Source organism: Myxocyprinus asiaticus, chromosome 15, assembly GCF_019703515.2.
Source record: "Myxocyprinus asiaticus isolate MX2 ecotype Aquarium Trade chromosome 15, UBuf_Myxa_2, whole genome shotgun sequence".
NCBI classification, from domain to species: Eukaryota; Metazoa; Chordata; class Actinopteri; order Cypriniformes; family Catostomidae; genus Myxocyprinus; species Myxocyprinus asiaticus.
Genome location: NC_059358.1, coordinates 35,539,398 through 35,561,705, shown reverse-complemented (window position 1 = coordinate 35,561,705; position 22,308 = coordinate 35,539,398). Strand labels below are relative to the sequence as shown.

General features: G+C 35.5%; 2 protein-coding genes across 5 annotated transcripts in view; both read right to left on the bottom strand.

Moving 5' to 3' along the window:
• LOC127452718 (C-C chemokine receptor type 4-like) overlaps positions 1–22,308 on the bottom strand; it is a 218,248-nt gene that overhangs the window by 180,358 nt on the left and 15,582 nt on the right. The gene's annotated exons all lie outside the window — the stretch shown is intronic.
• LOC127452716 (C-C chemokine receptor type 5-like) lies at positions 17,768–21,822 on the bottom strand. 4 transcript variants are annotated; one of them, XM_051718355.1, is made up of 4 exons: positions 21,725–21,822; positions 20,117–20,164; positions 19,691–19,759; positions 17,768–19,248 (listed from the first exon to the last, which is right to left on the bottom strand). In XM_051718355.1, exons 3-4 carry the CDS (start codon positions 19,756–19,758, stop codon positions 18,165–18,167), a joined length of 1,152 nt encoding a protein of 383 aa, XP_051574315.1. In that variant the 5' UTR covers position 19,759; positions 20,117–20,164; positions 21,725–21,822; the 3' UTR covers positions 17,768–18,164. The 4 variants fall into 4 exon arrangements, with proteins under 4 accessions (XP_051574315.1, XP_051574318.1, XP_051574317.1 ...); XM_051718358.1 differs by having other exon boundaries at positions 17,768–19,203; XM_051718357.1 differs by lacking the exon at positions 21,725–21,822 and adding an exon at positions 21,429–21,699 and having other exon boundaries at positions 17,768–19,203.

The window sequence follows — 22,308 nt, the reverse complement described above, 5'->3', positions numbered from 1 at the left end:
GACTTTCTTTCTTCAATGAAACACTAAAGGAGAAATTTACAGCTTAATAACATAAACATTCAGTCTCTTCCTCACAAAGCTATTGTGTGGCTTCAGAAGACTTTGAAAAATAGTGTATGAGTTGTATAGACTACTTTTATGATGCTTTTTTTTTTCTCTTTGGAGCTTGACAGCCCCTGTTCACCATCCACTTTTAATTGTATGTAAAAGAGCAGCATGGACATTGTACTAAGCATCTCCTTTTGTGTTCCATGGAAGAAGAAAAAATATAGGCAGACAGGTTTGGAATGACGTGATGGTGAGTTAATCACACAACTAACTATCCCTTTAATGACAATCTCTCCTCCAGTTAAGAGCAAAACATTGAAGACAGCAGGAGAAAATATGGAAAATGAAGAAAGAAAATACTATATGCTGAAATCTCATCCTTGTTTTAGAGCCAATAATGAAATGGTTCTGGGTCTCTATAAACTGCTGCTGAAAAAACTCTGAAGTCCCCTTCCCTACCCTTCAACAAATCATTTCAGCTACACATATGTGCTCTATTTGTATGGATGGCATTCACAAGAAATAAAATGTGAATAAAGAAGGGAGGAAAGGTTTTCTTTTTTTTTTTTTTTCGGGTATTGTTCCCTGAGCCAGAAAGGTTTAGCTTTGTGTTCAGACAGTATTTAAATCAGGTTGTTTCAGTGGAGTACTGTAATTTGAAAGCTACATTCAGGAAAGATTACATTTTGTACAAACCATGTATAGAAGCACAGTAAAGATGATATCTTTATCCTGAACATTTTGAAAAAAAAAAAAAAAAAAAAAAAAAAGCTTATTTAAAGATAAGGAAAATAAAATTAGTTACATTATGGCATTCATCTCAAGACCATTATAGCTGTACGCAAGTTTTCATGTTTGATAAGCATATTTGAAATCATACTGTAATGAAACAACTTTTAACAGCTGCAACTCTTTTCATATAGAGTAAAAGATGAGCTTTTCATTTCGATTCACGTGTCTATAAGCCTTATGTTGTAAATAAACTGGACCTGCCTTCATTCATGTCCATTTGCAGTGTTAGAAATGCTATCTCGTTGGCCACTGAAGGCAAAAAGTGTTGGTAACCACGGCAAATGTGCACTCTTTGTAATTTGTTGAAATTTCTATGTGCAATGTTGGGGCTTTAACATTTTGCAGCTATTTATAACATTTTGTGTTAAATCAACATTGTTAGATACATGTATCAGCCACTGCGAGTTGAGATATGACGTGTCTGTGGCTCTTTTGCTGGTTTCTCTGTGTTCAGTATTATTTTGTAAAAGCTTAAGCCTCGTTGGTGAAATTGAATCATTTGTGTCTACGTCACACTTCCGTTATGAATGTCGTTATTGATTTTTATCGTTATACCAAAGTTAATCCTCATGTACCTAAACAATTCTCCCTGTTTGGTGGTTCTAATTTGTAACAATAAGTTATGAATGCAATTCTGACTCCAAGAGCTGGAGTTTACATGTATTGATTGTCGATTTATTTATTGCGTCTTGTTCGGTTTTTGTTAATCGAATTTAAGTAGTGTTTCATTATGTCAGATTAAGAATTTTCATTTGTGTATCTGCTCATAGCAGTAGACTATTAATGTAAGTTTGCATGACTAAATGACAAATTAGAAAATATTCCATTCCCATGAGATGTGTTTGCTTTCAGTTCGTTTTGTTTGAAATACTCTAGCTGTAGTACAAGGAGAAAGCAGCAAGTGAATTCTAGTTCCTTCCGTACCAAATCGTGGGTTTAAGAGGCAAGTTGCAGTAGTACAATAACCCAAAAAAACAACTGTCAACGCATGTCACTAAAACCTATTTGCAATTACTCTATTGCTGAATTTAAATAACATGATTGGTCAGTAAAGTGTGGGTTTACAGGTTCTTAGTTTTATTTAAGTTAGTTTCTCATATTGTATAGATGTACAGACAACATGAAACCTGGACGTAGCAACACCCTGTTTTTTACATTACAGTATAATGTCATTTTGAATGTTTTTGACTCTATATTAATTTTGCATGTACATTTCTTTGTACAGAACCCATACTTGTTTGCACATTCTGTGCTGTACATAAGTTACTTTACCCTCAGTTATTTTTTAGATTAAACATCTGAAACATTTTATTGGTATGCGTAGTCTCTGATGTTTTTATTGTTTACAATTATGGTTTGGCTTCTGTACACGCCATACTGTCATTTTGAAGTTTTATACATTAAAAATGACCTGAGAATGAGTATTTTTACATTATTTCGTGCATAGGTCTCTGGAGGCCTCGCTCAGACCATGTGAAAATCCTGGCAGATGTGAAATGTTCAGCTGCAGGTGTTCTGAACTGCTTTAGTCCCAAAAACAGATAAATGGCAAATTAATTCTCCCCTGATCTTACCGCAGATGTGTCAAAATGTGCAGACAACTGTAAATGCATGACACAGAGAAGTTATGTTTCCATATTTCAGTACGATATATTTTTCAGAACAAAAAGTCCCATGCACTGACAACGCAGCATCTAGATTTGTATCATTTAATCAGACACAGACATTTATGTTTGTAGTTTGGCCTTTTTGTTTATGCATAAACACTATATGGGTAGTTGATATACAGTATGTCCATTGACTTTTATTCTGATAAGATTTTTGGTTGTATATTTTAGGTCCTGTAACCGGCCACCATTTCTTTTAAGCTTTTAACCATCTTTAATCACCCTTTTGCCTTCACCAGTTAATTTTAAAAGGTTCTGTGGAGTGAAATTATTATTATTATTTTTTTTTTTTTTAATAAAAATATATATATTAGCCTATTTTTAAGATTTACGCATTTCAATTTGATAACACAATTTCATCAAACTGAATTGTGTAATGTTTGACCAAATTAAATTAATAAAGCCTAAAATATTTAATTTTGTATAAAATTAAAGATTACTTAAATTAAATGGAATTTTGTTATGAAATTTAAATGTGTATGCCTTAAAAATATTTTTCTGAGTGCATTTAGGCACTCAATTAGCAGCAAGTATAATAATTCCAGAAGAACTGGATGGAAAACATTTTGTGTGCATGTGCAAAAAAGAGAGAGAGAAACACGCACAGGTATGCATGCATGCATGCATGTCAACAAAGATATGTAACACCCAAAAAAAATGCATAAGTTGGTGTTACATGTCTTTGTTAACATGCATGCATGCGTGTTTTATTTTATTTATTTAAAAAAAATAAAAATAAAATGCATTTACCTGAAGGGTTTGTGATTTGAACTTGGGCTGTTTTTTACACTTGTAGCTTTTGTGGTTGTTCGTCTGATTGTGTGAATATAACTGCCCTGTTTTTTAAGAGGTATGAGCAGAACATGGGGGTCAGAGTATATGCTGTGGCTACTGTTGCTCTGCAGGCACCCACACACTACTATCAGTTTATACTGTTTTCTCTTTGAAACACCATGCGTCCCTCCCTCTGATTTAATGTACAACACTTCTGAATTATTCTAAAAACATTTAATGGTATCTGCCCCATTTAGGCTTTGAGATGTCGCTTAACGTGCAAGCTCGCTAACCAAAGACTGATAAGATCTTGCCTTTTACAATGAGAACAGACCTCCAACTCACTTCCAACTCATATTTCCAAAAATCTAAAGTTCCCCATTGAAACAGCTTTCTAAGAAATAGTGAACGTAGTTACTTTGACTCATTTTTGTCATTTGCTAATAGTCATTCATGTTTTAAATGAGTTGTCTGTTAACAATGTTGTAATGGAGGGGATTTTAGATGTGCACTCAAAGTACCATCTAGCGGCACTCTTGAATAGGATGGGCTGAGGTTTCAAGCACTTATTTGTTATCCTGTTTGATCTTGTTGCAACTTATTAAAAGAATGTTACATTTGTGGTTTGTAACTGTGGTATTGATTTAATCAGGTCTCTTCCAAGATCACTCATAATTTAGCAGAGATACTAAGTTGTTGGTTCTTCTCTGCAAATGCAATTTTTGATGGAACATGGAAACATAATGTGATCCAGATGTTAGTTTAGGTCATGTACAGGAGCTTCAAATAAACTATCAGTCAATGTTTAAAAGGTAAGAATGCCTTTTTTAGTTGTATTGAAGCTTATTACAAGGCAAGATAAAACAAATGAACAACAATAATGTAGCTGATAGTTTCATGCATTCAACAGAAATCTATATTTTAACAGAATAATAATTTCATTCAAGACCTTTTTGTAGATATAATTTTAGATCAAAAGTTTAAGGAAACTGACAGATCAAGTGAAGTATATAACCATGTTGTTTGTTTGTTTTTTATATGTGGATGTTGTGTACAGTAGCTTCTCTACTGTTTTTTCCAAAGTATTTTTTTTAAATAATTTTTATTGCAATATACAATTTAATAGGAACATATCAACAAAAAAGACAAAGATATAGATAAACGCTAGTCCTGCATAATGATATCACAATTCTTATGGAATACAAAGACAATTGACAGGATATTTCAAGAGATTTCTGGGCATTGTAATATGTAATATACATTACACATATTAAATGCATAAAATGTGCCCAGGCAATTATTGGGTCTTTTTTTTTTTTTTCCAAGAGAGAAGCTACAGTACTTCATAATGTTGCCAAGCAAGTAGTGTCAATAAGATGACAAATCACTCAAGCAAACCGTTTTGTCACATTGAGTAACTACTATTTCTATTTTAGATTGTTTATTAATTTTGTTCATAGTGTTCATATTAGTCAGACATTTAGCTGTTTTCAAAAGATTATTTTTTATATAATCTATTTTCATATCTATATGTTTAAATGATCAAATTAAATAACGGAAAACAAATATAAGTAAGTACATTATATTGTGTTCACGATACAGTATTGTGCAATCTGCAATCTTACATCTGTGACAAATACTTACAATTTCCAATGTCATTGGAGTGTAGAAACAACTGCATCAAATAAAGCACTGAACTCATGATTTTTCTACATTATTTTTCGAAATGCATACTTTGTTTTTGTTTTGTTTTTCTCTCCCCCTTTTCTCCCCAATTTGGCATGCCCAGTACCCATTGCGCTCTAAATCCTCATGTTGGCGTAGTGGCACGCCTCAATCCGGGTGGTGGAGCACGAATCTCAGTTTCCTCTGAGACAGTCAATCAGCGCATTTTACCACGTGACTTATTGAGCGCGTTACAGCAGAGACATAGCGTGTGTGGAGACTTCACGCTATTCTCCGCTGCATCCACGCACAACTCCCCACGCGCCCCACCGAGAGCGAGAACCACATTATAGCGACCAATAGCTGGAGTCACACAGCACGCCCTGGATTCGAACTCAAGGCTCCAGGTTGTTGTTGTCAGCGCAACCCCTGGTCATGCTTAACTCATGTTTATTCAGAATCACCAAAACTTAACAGTCACTCCACTTAACAGGTTTGCCAACATACTGTATTTGCTCTGTACCGAATTTGCAAAAGAAGGAATAATTTCCTGTTACCTGTTACACTCTTCCAAGCCTTTTGGTGTTGGTGTCATCTCTTTCAAACCTGCTACTGCACAGAGGACCTCAAGGAGGCGACATCTGCTCAAGCAATTTCGTTCCTATGGCAACAATGAACTAGAAGTGTTTAGGTGTGTGTGTGTGTGTGTGTGTGTGTGTGTGTGTGTGTGTGTGTGTGTGTGTGTGTGTGTGTGTGTACAAATAAGATTCTCTGAATTTTCAGGCACACCTTCTAAATTTGACTGAGGACCTAAGACAAGAAGTCATGGCCAATTTTGAGGACAATATACAGTAAAGGTTTTGTTGTTGTTGTTGTTGTTGTTTTTCAAAATCAAGATTTAAGGTTAAAATGCCTATACATATATATAAGGGAAAGTGTATGTTTTTACATGATTTCACTAGTTCATTTCAATGGCCCTGCAGTATGACAAATACAATTTTAAAAGTATTCCATGTAGTATCTCAATTAATAAGAGGTCACGAAAACTGGATGTACAATAAGTACAATACAATTTTTTTTATTTTATTTTATTTTATTTTTTATGCTGTTTAAAATAGCATTAGATGGAGTTTAGCATGTCCCACTGCATTTGACCTTCAGTGCATTATTGACATACAGAGGGTATAGAAAATAACTACCCCTTTAAAATATTCACCTATGCACGGGAAATTCTGCAGGCAAATTACAGTCATCTCAATGGAAATCCAATAAACAATTACAAGACTGTTTGAGGAAGTAATTTTTTTTGTTCCTTGAAAATTTCTTGCTAGTTGTGTGCAGTGCTGGGAGGTAACTGATTACATGTAATCATAATCAGACTGCTGTTACTTTTTATAGATTACATGATTACATATTAACAAGGCAACGGCAGTAAATTGTTAATAATTTATTGATCATCCTAATCCTCTTTTTATAATCATTTACATTTTTCATTCTAAATCAGATGATATACATTCGGTAAGTCTTTGAGTTTTTTTGGAAGAGAGCATTTAACCACTGGATCTACAGAGATCATTTAATTTTAAGAATGAAATTACACCAATGGTGTGCAGCTCACACACTGAACTTACTGTAATTGCTTCAAAGGATCTAGTGGATGCCATCTCTAAGGGTCCTGCCCACAGGGTACGCAATAGTTCAACTGAAAAATGTGCAGTAATATGAAATAAAACTGATGCAGTGGAGTTCACTGCATGAAACTTGACATAAACTTGACACAATTGTTCCTTGTGTGACTTGGTGGAACTCTGCTGTTTTAAAATATTCTACTCTTTTAGAATATTCTTGTTGTTTAAAAGATAATATCTTGCTTTTCAGCTTTGGAATAGGTGATGAACCATCAGTAAACAGTAAGGGTTAAAAGTGTTTCAGTGTTTTAGATGAAAGCTTTGACCTAGCAACATCATTGCTGTTGATTTCATGATCATTAATGTTCGAAATGTTGCCATTGTTTTTTTTCATGGTCATTAATGTTCGAAATGTTGCCATTGTTTTATGCACTTAAAAGGAATTTGATGTCTCAGTGATTTGAATTTTAAACTTAGGCCACATGCACTGTCATTGCTGTTAGATTTAATGTTTATTTAATTCATGTAATGTTTAATACACTTTTTAAAAATGTCATTAGGAGCTCTTTTTGTGAGGATTTATGTTAGTAATAAAGAATGGAATACATTTTCTTCACATGACATAAAATAAAATAGAATTAGGTTGAAAGTAATCCAAATGTAATCAGATTAGATAACTCAAAAATGTACAGTGTAATCTACAAGATTACATTACTGATTACATTTTGTCATATAATTTGTAATCAGCACCGGATTACAAGTAATCCGCCCAGGACTTGTGTGTTCCAAATGGGATAAGTCACCCTCCGAAGGGCACTTTGAATGGAGAACAATCTTGATAGTCATGCTGTAAAATTGCTTCAAACTGAATTTCCAATAAAAGGGCAGATTGTATGCTGCTCATTTACATACAGCAAAAAGAAGCTGCCCGAGAGCGTTCCAAAGATGTCCATCGAGTGACATGACTTCAAAGTCTTTCTAGCAAGTCAGTCCACTGTTGGCCATCTTTGGAATGCTATCGGGAGGCTATTTCCAGTAATGCCAGTGCAGCTCCTATCTACTTAAATGGGGAAAACCCGAAATCACAAAAACGGTTGGTCAAAATTACAATCGAAGGACATATTTCAAATCAGCAATCAAATCTGATAATGTTGGAATCATAAATTGTGCTTCTTTACCTTTTATTATGCTAAAACACGCACTTTGCCTGGCTTGTACAGCTTATGCAAATGTGTGTTAGCAAGCTGATTGACAGGCGATGTCTGTATCTAAAAGGTGATTGGCTCTTTTACCTGCAAAGCGGAATATAATGGATATTGCAGTCTAGGTGGACAAAGTTAGTAGATACATATTCAAAGAGACTCATGACTGTAATTCAAGCAAATGGCTTGGTGGTTCCACCAAGTATCAGCTCAGGGGGTTGTTCACTTGAGGTTTATTTTTAATTTCAGTGGGATATTGTGAGTTATTGTGTGTAAATACACTGGCAGCCAAAAGTTTGGAATAATGTACAGATTAAACAAAGTGGCATTCAGCTGATCACAAAGTATAGTCAGGACATTACTAATGTAAAAAACAGCACCATCACTATTTGAAAAAAGTCATTTTTGATCAAATCTAGACAGGCCCCATTTCCAGCAGCCATCACTCCAACACCTTATCCTTGAGTAATCATGTTAAATTGCTAATTTGGTACTAGAAAATCACTTGCCATTATATCAAACACAGTTAAAAACTAGTTGGCTGGTTAAATAAAGCTTAACATTGTCTTTGTAAAATGTAAATGTAAAAAAAATGTAAAAACATCTTTATGTTTGTTTTTGATTGCCACAGTATGCAATAGATGCATGTCTTAAGGTCAATATTAGGTCAAAAATGGCAAAAAAAAAGACGCATTCTCTAGAAACTCATCAGTCAATCATTGTTTTGAGGAATGAAGGCTATACAATGCTTGAAATTGCCAAAAAACTGAAGATTTCATACAAAGGTGTGCACTACAGTCTTCAAAGACAAAGGACAACTGGCTCTAACAAGGACAGAAAGAGATGTGGAGGGCCAGATGTACAACTAAACAAGAGGATAAGTACATCAGAGTCTCTAGTTTGAGAAATAGACGCCTCACATGTCCTCAGCTGACAGCTTCATTGAATTCTACCCACTCAACACCAGTAAAGAGAAGACTCAGGGGTGCAGACCTTATGGGAAGAATTGCAAAGAAAAAGCCACTTTTGAAACAGAAAAACAAAAAGAAAAGGTTAGAGTGGGCAAAGAAACACAGACATTGGACAACAGATCACTGGAAAAGAGTGTTATGGATCTTAACCCCATTGAGCTTTTGTGGGATCAGCTGGACTGTAAGGTGCGTGAGAAGTGCCCGACAAGACAGCCACATCTATGGCAAGTGCTACAGGAAGTGTGGGGTGAAATGTCACTTGAGTATCTGGACAAACTGGCAGCTAGAATAACAAGGATCTGCAAAGTTGTCATTGCTGCACATGGAGGATTTTTTGATGAGAACTCTTTGAAGTAGTTTAAGAAGTTCTGAACATTTTTTTGTAAAATTGTAAAAGTAATTTTTCATGTTATTAATGTCCTGACTATACATTGTAATCAGTTGAATGCCACTTTGGTGAATAAAAGTACCAATTTAATTCCATAAGAGCAAAATCTACATTATTCCAAATTTTTGGCCGACAGTGTACATCGAGAAAAAAGTCTAGTTGTATAGTTTTTTTTTTTTTCATTTTATGTTACAAGACAACTAAAGGTGAATATTTCACCTATAGAAGTCCACAAATTATATTTATCACTATATTGCAGGACATGACAGAGATATGAACATTTGTCCATTCAAATATATCCAATATATATATATTTTATCTCTCTTAAAAAAAATAAAAAATAAAATAAAAAATAAAACAGGTGGCATGTAATTTCCATTCGCTGATGTGTGTTTTGTTCACTGACTTCACTTTTACCTGTAGTCTTTCTTTCTCTCTCTCTCTCTCTCTCTCTCTCTCTCTCTCTCTCTCTCTCTCTCTCTCTCTCTCTCTCTCTATCTCTCTCTATTAAGAAAACTTTCCAAATTTGCAGAAGGCAAAAACAATGTTAGTGCCAGTTTCATGTCAGCAGTAGGGATAGTCCCTCAGGAGGTTTAAGCATGTTTTTTTTATTTAAGTCTAGTAAATGACTGATGTCTACCACACAGTGATGTTTAAACTTGACTGGCCATTGAATATCATAACCACCAGTATTTGTCAGAGATGAGAAGAGACCACACATGATTTCATTACAAGAGCCATTATGAGAATACTACACAGAAGTCAAGATATGATGATAATCTATGTTTGAGTCTTTGTGGAGTCTGCTCATCATGAGAGAAACATAGTTGAGCATAGTTTTAATCACTCAAGGTTTTGCTGCAGTAATGGCTGGTGGTCTGTGGTTAAACTTGTGACCCAGTTTCTACGTTTGCAGCTCTACATGAGTTGAGTGCTGGGTCTTTTTAGTGCTTTTTTGCAAGTGATGTGTTAAATATCGGTAACATTCCCTATGATTTGGACATGTACCATATATATATTCCCTGTGAACATGTGATGGGAAAACTACGTTTGGCAACCAAGTTTCTCATAATTTACAGATGACAAACAACAGAAAAGCTCAGGGACATTTTTAGACTTTTATCAGCATATACAGTATATATATATATATATACTACACACACACACAGTTGTGCTCAAACGTTTGCATACCCTCGCAGAAATTGTGAAATTTTGACATTGATTTTGAAAATATGACTGATCATGCAAAAGAACAAAAACAAAAAAAAACTGTCTTTTATTTAAGGATGGTGATCATATGAAGCCATTTATTATCGCATAGTTGTTTGGCTCCTTTTTAAATCATAATGATAACAGAAATCACTCAAATGGCCCTGATCAAAAGTTTACATACCCTTGAATGTTTGGCCTTGTTACAGACACACAAGGTGACACACAGGTTTAAATGGCAATTAAAGGTTAATTTTCCACACCTGTGACTTTTTAAATTGCAATTAGTGTCTGTGTATAAATAGTCAATGAGTTTGTTAGCTCTCACGTGGATGCACTGAGCAGGCTAGATACTGAGCCATGGGGAGCAGAAAAGAACTGTCAAAAGACCTGCGTAACAAGGTAATGGAACTTTATAAAAATGGAAAAGGATATAAAAAGATCTCCAAAGCCTTGAAAATGCCAGTCAGTACTGTTCAATCACTTATAAAGAAGTGGAAAATTCGGGGATCTCTTGATACCAAGCCAAGGTCAGGTAGACCAAGAAAGATTTCAGCCACAACTGCCAGAAGAATTGTTCAGGATACAAAGAAAAACCCACAGGTAACCTCAGGAGAAATACAGGCTGCTCTGGAAAAAGAGGGTGTGGTTGTTTCAAGGAGCACAATACGACGATACTTGAACAAAAATGAGCTGCATGGTCGAGTTGCCATAAAGAAGCCTTTACTGTGCCAATGCCACAAAAAAGCCTGGATACAATATGCCCAACAACACCTTGACATGCCTCACAGCTTCTGGCACACTGTAATTTGGAGTGACTAGACCAAAATGGAGCTTTATGGCCACAACCATAAGCGCTATGTTTGGAGAGGGGTCAACAAGGCCAATAGTGAAAAGAATACCATCCCCACTGTGAACATGGTGGTGGCTCACTGATGTTTTGGGGGTGTGTGAGCTCTAATGGAACAGGGAATCTTGTGAAAATTGATGGCAAGATGAATGCAGCATGTTATCAGAAATTACTGGCAGACAATTTGCATTCTTCTGCACAAAAGCTGCGCATGGGACACTCTTTGACTTTCTAGCACGACAATGACCCTAAGCACAAGGCCAAGTTGACCCTCCAGTGGTTACAGCAGAAAAAGGTGAAGGTTCTGGAGTGGCCATCACAGTCTCCTGACCTTAATATCATCGAGCCACTCTGGGGAGATCTCAAATGTGCGGTTCATGCAAGATGACCAAAGACTTTGCATGACCTGGAGGCATTTTGCCAAAATGAAAGGGCAGCTATACCACCTGCAGGAATTTGGGGCCTCATAGACAACTATTACAAAAGACTGCATGTTGTCATTGATGCTAAAGGGGGCAATACAGAGTATTAAGTACTAAGGGTATGCAGACTTTTGAACAGGGGTCATTTCACTTTTTTTTCTATGTTACCATGTTTTGTTTTATGATTGTGCCATTCTGTTATAACCTACAGTTGAATATGAAACCCATAAGAAATAAAAGAAATGTGTTTTGCCTGCTCACTCATGTATTCTTTAAAAATGGTACATATATAACCAATTCTCCAAGGGTATGCAAACTTTTGAGCACAACTGTATATCACAGTTAGTTCCGTTCCTTGAATCTGACCGGACGAGAGGCGTTCCAAAAGTGCTGATAGCTTAGACCATCAGCACTGGGATGCTTTACTGTTTGTATCACTCTGCATGTGTTTGTTGTGTTCCAAACTAAAGTGTAAGAGCAGTGCAGATGTGTAAGAGCAGCTAGATGTGTGAATTTTCAATCATCCCTGTGACTTAAAAAAATTTGAGCCAGCAGGTGGCGACAAAAGATTATCTGACATTGAAAGAGACTGCACCATCGGTGCACGAGTTTCTTTGAAATCATCCAGTGCTGTGCCGAAATCTGACTTCCCTCCCAGAATCCTTTCTCCCTGCTAATAGGGAGTCAAAAATCAGTATGACACCAGCATTGTCACTCACTCCATGATTGCTCGGATTACTCCAACACTATAGATTAGAAATGGAGATAAACTAACAACTCAAGCACTCTTGCCTATCACAGCTGAGAATCGCGACAGATAGAGTTATTACATATGCTCAGGGCATCTACCTATCAGTTTCTGAATTGGGAGTACACATAAACTTTCCACATGGCAAAGGAGAGAACGCCTGAAAGTGAGTGAAATACTCACAGGACAATTCCGATAGCACATATGGCAGCATCACTTCATGATCTATTGTGGAATACTACCACATTACAGTTGAGAATTAGAGTTAAACTAACAGCTTCTGCATTACTGCTTATCACTGCAATAGATGCAGGTGTAGTGAGAATCACCCTGGCACCAACTGAAATGTACTGGGCCTCACACAAGACACCAAAGTATTTGGTGATTTTTAATCACACTTCACTTAAGGTGAATGTCTGTGTGATTATTAATATAAGAAGGCCCCTCCCTCCATCCTTGGGACACCAGCTAAGGAGTTTCACCTTAACAGTAAAAGAATGATCCAAATGGACCATTCAATAAATTAAAACAATGTAAATTGTAGGGAGTTGGTCATCTGAATAATCTGAAGGATTCAAGAGCAGCATAACCCTTTAGGGCTCTTCTGTATCATCAACACAAGGAACACACAGTTGTAATACAAATTAGTTTTATTTTCAAAAAGATAAACAAGAATAACTAACAAAAACTACAAAATGGTACTAATATGCTAAAAGATTCAATAAATGAATAGGTAAATAAAGTGCATCGGATGGAAAGATGTAAGTGGTTCAGTTGGATGTATGACTAGCAATGGCAAAGTATGACTGTTATCTTATGGAGGGATAAATAATAATAAGGTGAAAACTTTGTTTCTATTTAAACAAATAACTCAAAATGTATTTGCTAGACATTTGATACACAGGCTATGCAATCTAAGGAACATTAGATAATCATAAACAGTATACACTAATGCCAAGGTCTCTGGAAAGAGGTTTAGTGATATATACTTTCTCCTTGATCGATCGATGAGTTTGGTGATGATGATGTCTTCCACTGGGACTCAATGCCACATTACAGTGGGGAAGGAACTGGATTACATTTCAACAGACTTGGACACAAAGGAGCTGAGGAATGTTGATCACCTGGAAGCACAGAGAGGGTTCTTGCAATCTGGAACACGCAGATATACAGCCCTTATATTGGTGCAAGATTCATCATCTGGAACACGCAGATACACAAAACTTGAAGAGAAGGTTTGCTTGCCAGATCTAAACCTTGTCGCTGTAGTTATCTCCTTCGTATAGGATTCCAAACTTGGCATTGCAATAGTCTCTTGTTGTGAGACTTGGTACTTGGTCAATCTTCTTCTGTCTCTCGGATGGACACTAAGAACGTTGGGTGATTTGTTATCCTCTCTCTCTCTGTGAAACAGAGATTTAGCAGAGAAGTGTTATAGAAGTGTATCCTGTTAATGACCCTCTGGACAGGGACTCAGGACAAAGGTGTTTTAGAAGTGTGTCTGGTTAATGACCCTCTGGACAGGAACTCAGAACAAAGGTGTGGTCATCCGGAGGATAGATTTATACGTTCCTGATGAGGAGGAGATTTCAGTTTGGCACTTCTTGTTTCAGGGTTATGATTGGCTGCTGACATCGGAGGGGGCCCACACAGTGTGACTTACCCTCCCTTCTCTGTGTGGAACATTTGCATATTTTAAAGTACATAGTTAGAACAATGTTTTTAAAGTTTTATCTATGCATTGTTCCTTTTCCAAACCTCTTCAAAAATACTCTTGCCATTTTTCTGAAGATAAAGAGACCAAACATGATATTGAAAGATTACATATTACGCATGCATTAATTTATATCACCATGGATCAGTTTGCGTGAACTATTGTGCTAATTGAATAACTGCAATTTACATAAACAGTTCTGTGAACAAACATGGAGTGGATGTGTTGCAGTTAGTGTTCATGTTAGGAATAAATGTTTGTGTATAAAGATTTGTCTTTTTGGCTTCTTTGTTTCAACTTTTGCCACATGGTAAATTAATGCTGCTTCGAGAGGTCTTAAAGAATATTTATGGCCTTTATCTTAACTCTGGTCTTGGGGAAAACCTTAGGATGGGGGGTTGAGTGGTTGTTAACCCTCTGGGGTCTGAGGGTGTTTTTGGGACCTGGAGAAGTTTTGACATGCCTTGACATTTGTGCTTTTTTCAGTTGCTTAAAAACATATTAATGGCTAAAGTCTGTAGCCATTAACACTGTATAAACTGTATAACACTGTATAACACTGTATTCAGCATAAACTTGGCTACAATAATATGTGAGCAACATGTATGTACATGTTTGTATTTTTGAGAAAATAACGTTTATGCGTGGTTTTTGAAAAAAACTGAAATAAGGCCATATAACACATACTAAACATTTGTTCACAAGACTTTTGAGAACTGGATCTTATAACCTAGAGTTTTTGCTACAAAATGATGTGAAAACCATCCTGATCACTCATTCATACAAAATATAGTTATTTAACTTTTGTAAGACACTTTTAGCGTTAGAAAGGCCATATGTGAGGAGGCGTGAATGATAATGAATATTGATGTGATTCACACCTGAGGAGACAAAGACCCCTCCCCTGGGAACAGAATGAAATGTAATATCTGATATAGGGCATATACACAATATATTAAAAAAAAATCAGGATTCTTTGATGAATAGAAAGTTCAAAATAACAGCATTTATCTGAAATAGAAAGCTTTTGTAACATTATAAATGTCTTTACTGTCACTTTTGATCAATATAATTCATCCTTGCTGAATAAAAGTATTAATTTCTTTCCAAAAAAATTTTTTTTTAAAAATATATTACTGACCCCAAACTTTTGAACGGTAGTGTATAATGTTACAAAAGCTATCTATTTCAGATAAATGCTGTTATTTTGAACTTTCTATTCATCAAAGTATCCTGAAAAGAAATTGCACACAACTGTTTTCAACATTGTTAATAATAATAAATGTTTCTTGAGCAGCAAATCAGCATATTAGAATGATTTCTGAAGGATCATGTGACACTGAAGACTGGAGTAATGATGCTGAAAATTCAGCTTTACATCACAGGAATAAAGTGCTTTGTTTCATACAGATTACATTTCAGGAGAATATTTGTTTTAAATTTGAATTGTTTTATTTAAAAGTAGACATTTTAAGCTTTCTTTAGACATATGTTTCATGTTTGAGTGATAAGTATTCACTGAGTTTCAGTTCATTTTTGTGACGTGTTTCAGAAAGATGCTTGTGGAGACAGAGACGGCTGAAAGCGCACCCTGTTTATTTTCTTTATTTTACAAAAGCATAAGGTTTTGTTGTTATTGTGAGTGTACACAAATAAAAGTAGACCCTTTATGGTTTCTAATAATATCTTACACTTATCTGTATGCCCAAAATGACAGAGTATTTTAAGTTGTTTCCACTGTTATAAGGAACAAATCCAGCAGGATGCGCCGGCGAATCCGCCGACCCCTATGGGTTAAGAAACAACCCATGGACCAATGAGAATTCTTTTCCAATGTATTGGAAGATCTTACTGCCTTGTGAGGGGTGCCTAGCAGTTGTCCGAGCAGCTTATCTGATAGCTGTGCTTGGTATTTGTTTGTGTTGGTCCTGCCACGATCCAATCAAAATGGAGCCACTCTTCTTTGCCTTGACAGTTAGGTAGGGGATCTGCCATAAACTGGCTCATGGAATGTCATCTGGTCCGATTGTTCACCACACAGGTAATTACATGCTCAGTCTTTCTTTCCCTCTTGTGCTCTCTCTCTCACTATCTCTCTCTCTCTCTCTCTCTCTCAAACACACACACACACACACACACACATATATATATATATATATATATATATATATATATATATATATATATATATATATATATATATATATATATATGTATATACTGTATATTGTTATGCATTTATGTGCATGAATGTGCATGAATGTACAAGGCTACAAAGCATTTCTAAAAGACTTGTTCACATTACACAGCACTTGTTGAAGTTTCTAAATATTACCATTTTAAAAAGTAATAGCCTGTTACTAAATAATTACCATATTCATGCACCATGTTATTTACATAATCCAATAATAATAATGCAATGGCACTTTGTGCTTTCATGTCAAGTTAGAGTCTTGATTCTCTTTTGTTGGAAAATGTCTTTAAAATGAGTCGTTCAAAAACTGCACATGCAAGTGTTGAACTTTCTGTTATACAGACCTTCTTTATCGCTGACAAACAAAAGGATGCTTTTGCATATTTTATTTTCAAATTGATTATAGGTTAATGTTCACTTCTTCCAGTGCTATGTTTGTTCACTGTCTCCTAAAGCAGTGGTTCTCATCATGTTTCAAAACATCCTCTGGGACAGCAAAATCAACCTTTTGACATTGTACCTCTAGGAATCAGGAACATTTTGCAGTGCATAGTGACACAATGTTAAAGAAAAGGGGCTGTGGTACTTTATGCTGCTATTTAGTGTCTTGGGAGAAAAATCAAATCAAAGGGGCCTTTAGCCCCATTGTACCCAATTCATTAACAATCCTTCATCATACTTTACAATTTAATCAGAACCATATTTTTCTGGCACAAATACACAGATTTTAAATGAATAAACATGAATCATTTAGTGAATCATTTGGCTAATAAGAATTGTCTGAATGAACCAATTTACTCTATTCAGTTCTGATATAGATTAGAAAATAGAATAGGAAACTGTATCAGACTTTTTTTCCAATTCTATATATGAGGATACTTGAGAGTGCATTGAGCTTGCATGCACAATAGACCTTATTCAGAGTAGCGCCATATTTAATTTTTTTATTTCAATTTAACTAAACATTTACTGAAACACTTTCCATTTTGTGACTGATAGAGTTTTGATTCAATTCTGTGGAGCTTCAGTTCAGCAGATTCAGAAAATAAATAAATAATATGAATTGAAAAATGTAAATTGATGTTGTTCTCACTGTTGTACAATTGTCACTCTACAATGTAAGTCACACACTTATATACATGTTTATGGAAGGTATTTCTTTTATTCATTAAAATATTGTTTATCTAGTCATACTTTTACTAAGCAAATACTTGTTTATAAAGAAATGAGTTTATTTTTAGACAAAAACAAAACCAACCTCTGCCCAAACAAGCATGTAACATAATTACGTTTAAGTCCTTTTTGTGGTAGTTACATTATCTATTGATGATCCATTGCTAGGAAAACAAACAAAAAACAATAAACAAACACAAAATAAATGGCCAAATAAAAAAAAATTATATGTATGTTTATATATACAGTATATATATATATATATATATATATATATATATATATATATATATATATATATATATATATATATATACAGTATATAAGTCTTTGAATGCAAAACCTGCCCACTTATAGCCAACAATTTTTTTTATTTTTTTTTGGTAATTCCTAAACTTGTAGGCTGAAATAAATAATAATAGCAGAATAGTATAGGTAGATAATGGTAAATATATATGTTTAAAATGTCAGTGCAACATAAGCATTAATTTTACTGAGTGCACTTTTAATAAACCAAGCAAAATTATAACAACATTAGTGGATGTATATTAGGAATGGGGGCACATGTGATCACATATTTTGTAATTGCATTAGACTGTAGAGCAGGCCACATATAAGCAATAATGTACCCTGTGCTGCCCCAGAAAACTGTGCCGCACCATGCAAATAAATCCTTGATGGTTCTTTGCCTGTTTTCCCTACCCAGATGAATCCTCCAATCACACTGCTGTAGTAGATCTCTCATCCACACTTGTGGTCTGTGAATAAACAGACCCTGTGGCCTGTGTAAGGTAACTCTTCATGAACTGTAATCTGATGCAGGGTGTCTTGTACAGGAGTCTGAACAGATGCCTCCTAAATTTCTCTCCCACAAACACATAGAGAATGGGATTCAGGCAGCTGTGTGAGTAAGCTACGGCTTCTGTAATCTGCAGACTAAGAGTGATTGCATTGCTGCTTTCACAGGAGTGAGCTATGAGCTCTTTAAGCTCTAAGGCTTTCACAAAAGCTGCAAAATTGTATGGAGCCCAACAGATGAAAAAGACAACCATCACCACAATGACAAGGCGCATGGCCTGCTTCCTGGAAGAGCGAGCTGTGAGGAGTCTGCTCAGAATCATTGAGTAACAAAATCCAATTACAATGAGTGGGATAATTAAGCCTAAAATATTCATCTTAAAGATACCAAAAGTCTTTGAAAAATGTTTAGAACTTTGATCATCTGGGGGATAAGAAGTACAGAGTTTTTCTGTGATATTTTTATAACTGATTTTCAGATACATTAGCTCTGGAAAGGATGATGAAACAGCAATGATCCAGATGACCACACTGGCTAAGATCCCATATGTTCTGGTTCTGACTCTCAAAGCAAACACAGCATGAACCACAGCTAAGTATCTATCAACACTCATGAGTACAATGAAGAAAATCCCACTGTAGAATCCAATGTGGTAGGCACTGAGAACGATGGTGCACATGACCCCTCCGAAGATCCACTGGTCCCTGGCATAGTGTGCCAAGAAGGGAAGGGAGGAGACCAGCAGCAGATCAGCTAAAGCCAGGTTCAGGAGACAGATGTCAGTCATGCTTCTCAGCTTTACACCCATCAAGAGCACCCAGACCACCAGAATGTTACCCAGAAAACCCACCACGAAGAACAGGGAGTATAACACAGGGAGGATGTTTGCTCCATGACCTCCATATTTACAGGGAGAGAATGCAGATGGATCCAAATTTCCATTGTAGTAGTCATCATAGCTGTATGAGGGAGAGGTTGGTTCATCATCTACGTGCCCATTCACACTTGATCAAAAAAACAAAAAAAACAAAGAAAAGAAAAGAAATGAAAAAGAATATATATATATATATTTATAGGGAAGATGTTATAAGGCTTCCACCCTCTAGGGGAAGCTGTAATTTCTTATGTTCCAAATTGTGTTACTGAGCCCTTCATTAGAGTGTTGAAGCTGTTGCTATGCAACAGCTTTGTGTTCCCTCTGGGAAGGTAAGAAGTGTGCTCTTAATCTAAGAGGTAATCTAATTAATTTCTTTATCAATATTGCCCATCCGTGTTCTGCAGTACAATTATTCACATGTTAAAATGTTTGTAGAAAGGTAGATGGTGTTATTTGTACATATAGATACTATAAGCAAAGCAGAGTTCCACTTTCAATTGTGTATAATAAATATAGCTTTCACTATGTTTACAGTCATTATGTGATATAAACATGTGATATGACATCACCTGGATGATGTATACAGTTGAGGGGTACTGTTGGATACCAGTCCTTTCCATGGAGTCTGTGCAGTCATCCTGTTCATGACAAAAAAAAAAAAAAAAAGTCAAATAAATGTATTACTCTGTGCATATGCCACTTCAATTAACAAATAGTTGATAGTGGGAACTGTACATCTGAAATAGCAAGAATAACACTCTGGTCAGGTATAATGCATCAATGGCCATCAGTTATGGTTTCCAGAAATTACAACTCTAAGCAAGCCATCCGTAGGTAGATTCCTTCTGTAAGTGTAAACACTGTGGCTCTATGCCACTATCAAAACATTTTAGGAGGACTGTTTTAGCTGAAAAAATGCTGACTGGGGGAGTGTTTACTTTTAATGCTCTGCTGTACCTAATTGAAATATTTTATGAGATGATGTTTGGTCTTACCTCAGCGGGATATCAGAAGAATTCACAATCGAACTGGATGTGTTATAACTGTGTGATAGACCACAAATAGTGTTTACAATAATAAAGCTAATAGACCATATTTAAAGCAATAGTACAAACTGAATTACAATAACTATGTGTGGCTGATCAAGCATTAGTAACATTAGTAGAAATATCTGAATTAATGTATTTATATTGTTACCAGCATAATGCTCAATTTTTACAGAAGAACAGCAGCATGCATGGACCATCTGATCCATAGTGCTCACAAAAATAGCAATAGCTGGCAAAGAAATTGCCAGTTCCAGTCTGATTGAGTGTCTTTACACAAGTGGCTTTAGGGTCCACAGGTTTTTATCAGTCATGTTTACAAGGTGCCAGACTATTACAAGAAGCGCTTCCAACAAACCACTAATTGCTGGATTGAATCACTTTGTTTTATACTGGCCTGTTATTGTGATATCGTTGATCTAGTTATGCAAAGTTATTTTATTTTTATTTTTAGATGGGATAATCACATTCCTTTATAATGGAATTAAATATGAATGAAGTACTTATAATGTACCATGAGATTAGTTTTATCATCTATTTTATTTTATTTTATTTTACTGTTGTCATTTATTTTAAATAATTGAGGCACATAATGTATAGAAAAAGTTGCTGTTTTCATACATTTCAACACAGCTTAATTTCTTATCATGGATTGCAATTTTGAGGAAAAGCAACTCCCTGAAATAGTGTGCACCCAATAGGGGTGAAAGATTGAGTCTACACGTCATGCACATTTTTATTTAGTGATATCTACATATCATGTATTTACATTCTTGTCTTGCAGACACTAGCAGTGGAAAAATGTCCTTGCTCATAAAGCACAAGTGTGAATCACCAGGCACTTATACTGGTTGAAACATTTCCTGCTGTTCTATTCTCTTTCTATTTCATATTCAATGTTACTGTCCTACTAATAATACAAGTTATTATTATCATCATCAGAAGAAGATGAATCAGTTATTGTTTAGTATCTTTCTGTGGTAAAAGTAAAAGATGCCTCATTTTATTACAATAGCTGGTGTCCATCTTAACACATTGTTAAATGTTTAACCCACCACAAAATCATGGCTTCTCATACTGGCCAAACATATAAAAATAAAACTGCCTGCATTACTGTAGTATTCTGTGGAGATATCACCAAAATTGTTTTACTACTTTTATGCCTTATGTCTCCCAATGCAGGAAATTATAATGTCTTTTACTTTGTACATAATAACTGAAGTTATATAACTATTATTGTTACATAGAAGGTTTGACATACCTATGCACTCTCCAAGCATCGATTTGTGGTGCAAACCACTTGTTGACATTCAGGTTTATTCTGACACTCAGTGTTTCCAACAACTGGTTTACCAACTTAAGAGATGAAGTGTCATCATGGGATGCTTTTAAAAAAGTGTGAAACCATACTTTCACAGGTGTTTGCTATGAAGATGGGGGTTACAGTGCTCCCCAACCATATTCATTCCAATATTAATCAATTATTTCACCTAGCATATACTTGTGTGGATTATTTAAAAACAATGACAAGTCAATCAGCATTTCAGCAATACTCACACAACTGTGATAAATGGAGTTGCCCTCTGACCTTCCAAGCCAAGATGGGAGGTTGCGATGAGAAGAGATAAGATTGTTTGAGATCAGACAAGCTAAATGAGATCTAATGTAGATATTTTTTTTTAGGGCATTGGTTTGACACTTCCTCTGGGTAAATTGGGGTAGGGTCTTTGCAGCTGCAGGACTAGTTTCACAAGTGCTCAGTTCAGTTGCAATGACATGATTGGCTCCCACCATGTTTCGAAAAGTATAGAGGAAAGTTCTTCAGTAAACACCTATGTTCAATCTTTTATATGAGAAAGGGAAAAGTACAGGTGCAGTACTGCAATATAAATTTAGTGCTAAAATGAATTGTACAACATGTTCTGGAACAAGTAAACAACTCAAAAACACATCAAAAATTACACAGGTTTTCTAATAGCTGAGCAATGGTGTTTCTTGCGGTTTACACACTCTGCACATGCCTGGCAACTGCATGAAAGGTGCTCAAGTGACATTTATAAAAGACAGGCATACACTAAACAGCCTGACACATAGGTTTTTCCATTTTTATTGTAAGACGGCCTCTAGTATTCTTCAAGTAC

Excerpts from the sequence above, each read along its gene's own strand:
- LOC127452716 (XM_051718355.1), bottom strand. The coding sequence starts at position 19,758 with ATGACTGCACAGACTCCATGGAAAGGACTGGTATCCAACAGTACCCCT. Across the intron at positions 19,249-19,690 it reads CAACTGTATACATCATCCAG|TGTGAATGGGCACGTAGATG; the intron begins GTGATGTCATAT and ends TTTTTGATCAAG.